The sequence below is a fragment of the Oncorhynchus kisutch genome, linkage group LG16 (assembly GCF_002021735.2).
Source record: "Oncorhynchus kisutch isolate 150728-3 linkage group LG16, Okis_V2, whole genome shotgun sequence".
Taxonomy (NCBI): domain Eukaryota; kingdom Metazoa; phylum Chordata; class Actinopteri; order Salmoniformes; family Salmonidae; genus Oncorhynchus; species Oncorhynchus kisutch.
In genome coordinates, this window is record NC_034189.2 from 21,057,219 (window position 1) to 21,062,484 (window position 5,266).

The window sequence follows — 5,266 nt, forward strand, 5'->3', positions numbered from 1 at the left end:
ACATTTGAGTCTCTTAGACAACAGCAGCTGCAGTGATAAAGATTGAGGGAAATCGTGCTTCAAAAATGTGTGCTCAATTTGTACAAACCTAAACTATGAGATTTTACCTGTAGGACAATTCTGAGACTCTGAACTGTAAAAGCTACACGTAAAGACCACAGTCATGCCTGAATGAGGCATCAACAAAAATTATGCGGTCCAGTTCGACCAATCACCTGTAACTCCATTGTTGAACCATGGTCTACATGGGTGGACTCTTTCCACTCAAGACCCAAGTTGTGAAGAGCTGACAACTTTAAAGATGGTCGCACTGTGTCTGATATTTCCACTTCTTGTAGAGATGGGTAAGTCAATCTTACACATTTTATATTTCTTGATTTGGAGACACAAGGGATGTCATTATTGTTCTACAGACACTACGACCATCCAAAGTTGTATTTAAGGTATGTAACAGCTAATATATTTTCATGTTCTCTAGTTCATGGAGTAGCTGGGACTGAATCCTCATCCATCAGTCAGAAGAATGGTCTCATGTCAGCCAACGTTGGAGACACAGTGGTTTTGGTCTGCTTCAACAAAGGCGAGGTGGGAGTAATGTTCTCCTGGTACAAGCAAACTTTTGAAAATATTCCTCAGCTCATCTCGACCATCTATAAGTATGACAGGAATGCAACATTTTACCAGGAGTTCAAGAATAACCCTCGCTTCTCAGTGGAAGGTGGCCAAGGGAAAAATAATCTAATGATCGCAGACGTGGAACTCTCTGATTCAGGCACATACTACTGTGGAAGTTCTTATGGAAACAATTTGGAATTTGGAAAAGGAGTCATTCTCATCATAAAAGGTAAAGAGAAAGTCATTATTTACTTTTTGTAAATCCGAATATACAGATATGCACTGTAAATACGAGGTATTCTCAGATGAGATCTTTATTGAATAAATGTTGAGTTACAACACTTGCCACAGGGATATTCTAGAGAGATGAAATTGTTTTTTTTGGCATTCTTGTCAGGATCAGATTCCAGAAATATGACTATACTTCAGCAGCCTGTGTCTGAGTCAATCCAGCCAGGAGACTCTGTGACTCTGAACTGTACAATACACACTGAGACCTGTGCAGGTGAACACAGTGTCTATTGGTTCAGACATGGCTCAGGAGAATCCCATCCAGGAATCATTTACACCCATGGAGACAGGAGTGATCAGTGTGAGAAGAGCCCTGAGGCTGGGTCTCCTACACTGAGCTGTGTCTACAAGCTCCCCAAGAGAAACCTCAGGCTCTCTGATGCTGGGACTTACTACTGCGCTGTGGCCTCATGTGGGGAGATACTGTTTGGGAACGGGACCAAGCTGGATGTTGAAGGTAGACTACATTTCCTAATGTATTAAGCTATTATTAAAAATACAAACATTACGGTTAATTATTGATTTGCGGTATCGACTACTAGCAATATAGTGGAGGGATACAGTATACACTGAGGGATACAGTATACACTGAGTATACCAAACATTAGGAACATCTTCCTAATGTTGATATTTAAATGTCACCCCCACTCCCCTCCACCTTTTGCCCTCAGAACAGCCTCAATTAGTCAGTGCATGGACTATACAAGGTGTTGAATGCGTTCCACAGGGAAGCTGGCCCATCTTGACTCCAATGCCTCCCAGAGTTGTCTCAAGTTTGCTTGATGTCCTTTGGGTGTTGGACCATTGTTGATACACACAGGAAACTGTTGAGCGTGAAAAACCCTGCAGCGTTGCAGTTCTTGACACAAACCGGTGCACCTGGCACCTACTACCATATCCCATTCGGCACTTAAATATTTTGCCTTGCCAACTCACACTCTGAATCACACAATCCATGTCTCAATTGTTTCAAGGCTTAAGAATCCTTCTTTAACCTGTCTGCTCCCCTTCATCTACACTGATTGAAGTGGATTTAACAAATTACATCAATACGAGATCATAGCTTTCACCTGGTCAGTCTTGTAACGTCTGCGACCAACTCACACTCCCAAACACTTAGATCCCGGAACGCAGCCCACTTTCCAGCTCACTCTCCAGATCCCAATCACTGGAATTCTAGTCACCTGTTCACACACCTGCATGTCATCATCCCACACTATTTAGTTCAGTTCCTTGCAACTCATCACTGTGAGGTATTGTTTGTTTTGAGACAAACCTCTTTTGGAGTGCTGGTTTTTTCTCGTCCTGCACTCCTCCCGTGTTTGATAGTTTTTGCCTGACTGACTCACAACGCCTATTCCCTGCCTGTACTGTTGCCATTTGGTACCAACCGTGTATGACCTTCTGCCTGCCCCTGGACCCAGCTACCTGCCTCCTCCCATGGTTCCTTCCAATAAACACCTGCTACGCTCTGTGCTTGAAACCAGCTCTCTCTCCTACCATGTGCATTACAAGTCTATGGCATTTAAAGAGCAATTTTATTATTTCAGATTGTGGCGTTGATCCACAGATGGAAATTCTGGTCCTTCTCTCCATCATAAGATCTGGAATTCTCCTCTGCTGTCTGATCATCATAATCATTGTCTATATCACCAGGAAATAGATAAAGATAAGACCAGTGTCAATAGACTAGAGATGGGTTTTGGAATAAAGTTGGAGATATTGTATCATTGCTATGCATTGCAAATGATGAATAACTGAGATTGCTTTGTTGCTCGTATTGCATTTGAAAAATATTTGCCAGTGACTTTTAATTAAATTGAGCGTCATCAACCTTGTTTATGCTGTATGTGTTAATTGATAGAAACGCTCTCCTGAAAACCATGTATACAGAATATGCCTTTTTGCATGAATAAATATCAATTTTAACAACTGATACGGACTAAAATGTAATTCTTCCTTCTTGTGTTCTGTACATACAGTATGTCTGTATGAATGTTTGTCCAGAGGGTTTCTGCAGACACAACCTACTCTTACCATGCTAAACCCACCCACTCATCATGCACTCAGTGAGCTGTTCACAGGTACCTGAACACTTTGGCCTAATGTGAGCTCAAAATGACGCCGTCTCTATGCTTTGTACAGGCCTGGTTGGCCTTGACTCACTATGTGGTTTCAGCAGGATATCTATGTGGTCTCAGTGTGTTTTCTCTCATGTTTACATTGTTGATCACGACCATAACAATTAGAAATACAGTCCACTGACATACTTCATGCTATATATCTATCACATGGGCCAGTTTCCCAGACACAGATCATGACTAGTCCTGGACCTAGAAGCATGTCCATGTTCAGTCCTTAACTACGATAATTGATTTAAAGTAGCAGTTGTATACATGTGTACTAGGCTACAGATAAGAGCCCTACCCACCCAGGTACACCCCTGACCCCTATTAAACTGTCAGGTGTTACACTTCAGAGCAGGATTCTGTGAATGATAGGTAATGAGACTGACATAAAAATAGACTTGTTTAGTCCTGTCAGTGATTCCCCCATATACTCATGGTGCTCCTCCACTGTTCCCCCTGGTACATATCAAGACCTGTTGTAAACCAAACAGACCTCCTATAGGTCATCAGGAGAACTGTAACTGTGGTATGGGGTGGGGCCAACTCTATCACAATTAAGTTTGATACTAAGAGCATATAAAGGTATGTGCTGTATATGTAATGTATGCTTAAATGTACTGCATGCTTACCAGACAACAGTATTACTTTAAACCAATTTACTGATGGACATTTATATTATTCTGTCCACGGTGAAACCTCAGGAATGGACAGCTTTGTCCAGACAGTACTTGCAATCAACACAATGTTTTTTTTTAAATGACATCATCAAAACACAAAAAATGTCCTTCACCCACCCTGCACAAAATATCCTATAAAATAAGCATTGGTCCACTTTAAACATTGATTAAATGAGTGATTTTCAGTTAGACCATTGTGAGCTGAATAATGCATTTACAATAATGACGCATGTGTCCAGTCAGACCAATCACCAATAATTGTAGAAGTGTTGTCTACATAGTAGACTTTTTCCACTTAAGACACAGTTAGTAAAGAGGATGACAACATCAAAGATGGTCATGGCACTGTGTATCATACTTCCACTTTTCAGAGTGATTTGTATTTCACACTTATATATTTCTCTGCTTATAGGATGTACACCTTTATTGATACAATTCATACATGTATATTGAGGTATATAATGAAGTTCTGTACTTTTGTGTATTCTAGCTGTGGCGCAATCCTTAGCCATCCATCTCATGTCAGCCAATGTTGGAGACACAGTGACTTTGCACTGCTTTCATGAAGGCAATTTGACAATGCACTTCTTGTGGTACAACCAACCCTTTGGATATAATCCTCAGCTCATGTCAACCTTTTATGAGTATGAAAAGAATGCTATATTTTACCATGACTTTAAGGGTAACGCTCGTGTCTCAGTGGAAGCGGCAATGGAATAAACCACCTAAAGATCTCAGACGTTGTAAGGGGTGTGTGTTGGTGGCAGGGAAGTCAGGCGCGGGAGGATGAACTTGGTATAAACGGAGTTGTTTAATAAATGCTGACAAAACTCCAAAACAACCAAAATGTACAAAATAACAAAGTGAGTACAAAACCCGTCAGACACCAACACTAAATAGCACCTCACATACAATCAAAACCATCTCCGACAAGGACATGAGGGGAAACAGAGGGTTAAATACACAACATGTAATTGATGGGATTAGAACCACGTGTGAAGGAAGACAATACAATATGGTGGAATGTGGAGAATACATTCTTATTGTAAAAGGTACAAAATTCACATTTAGAGAGAAAATAACTAGTTACTTATGGACTGCAACTGAGGGAACATCTTGAGCACTTTCTCCACTTTACCTTCTGGATACAATGATACTAAATACAAAATGATGTATTCGCATAATCAAATATTACTTTATGTGTTCGACATACAGTGCCTTGCGAAAGTATTCGGCACCCTTGAACTTTGCGACCTTTTGCCACATTTCAGGCTTCAAACATGAAGATATAAAACTGTATTTTTTTGTGAAGAATCAACAACAAGTGGGACACAATCATGAAGTGGAACGACATTTATTGGATATTTCAAACTTTTTTAACATATCAAAAACTGAAAAATTGGGCGTGCAAAATTATTCAACCCCTTTACTTTCAGTGCAGCAAACTCCCTCCAGAAGTTCAGTGAGGATCTCTGAATGATCCAATGTTGACCTAAATGACTAATGATGATAAATACAATCCACCTGTGTGTAATTAAGTCTCCGTATAAATGC

The 5,266-nt window shown here is 40.4% G+C and overlaps 1 protein-coding gene across 1 annotated transcript; it reads left to right on the forward strand.

Moving 5' to 3' along the window:
* The first annotated feature begins 207 nt into the window (after positions 1 to 207).
* On the forward strand, positions 208 to 2,842 carry LOC109906470 (uncharacterized). The gene is made up of 4 exons (XM_020504176.2): positions 208 to 344; positions 479 to 844; positions 1,013 to 1,363; positions 2,457 to 2,842. The coding sequence occupies exons 1-4, from the start codon at positions 302 to 304 to the stop codon at positions 2,567 to 2,569; spliced, it is 873 nt and encodes a 290-aa protein (XP_020359765.2). The 5' UTR covers positions 208 to 301; the 3' UTR covers positions 2,570 to 2,842.
* Positions 2,843 to 5,266: the final 2,424 nt, after the last annotated feature.

What these genes read in the sequence shown, in the direction of transcription:
- LOC109906470 (XM_020504176.2), top strand. Translation starts at nt 302, where the DNA reads ATGGTCGCACTGTGTCTGATATTTCCACTTCTTGTAGAGATGG. An exon ending in AGTCATTCTCATCATAAAAG is followed by an intron (nt 845 to 1,012) that starts GTAAAGAGAAAG and finishes CATTCTTGTCAG; the next exon opens with GATCAGATTCCAGAAATATG. An exon ending in GACCAAGCTGGATGTTGAAG is followed by an intron (nt 1,364 to 2,456) that starts GTAGACTACATT and finishes TTATTATTTCAG; the next exon opens with ATTGTGGCGTTGATCCACAG.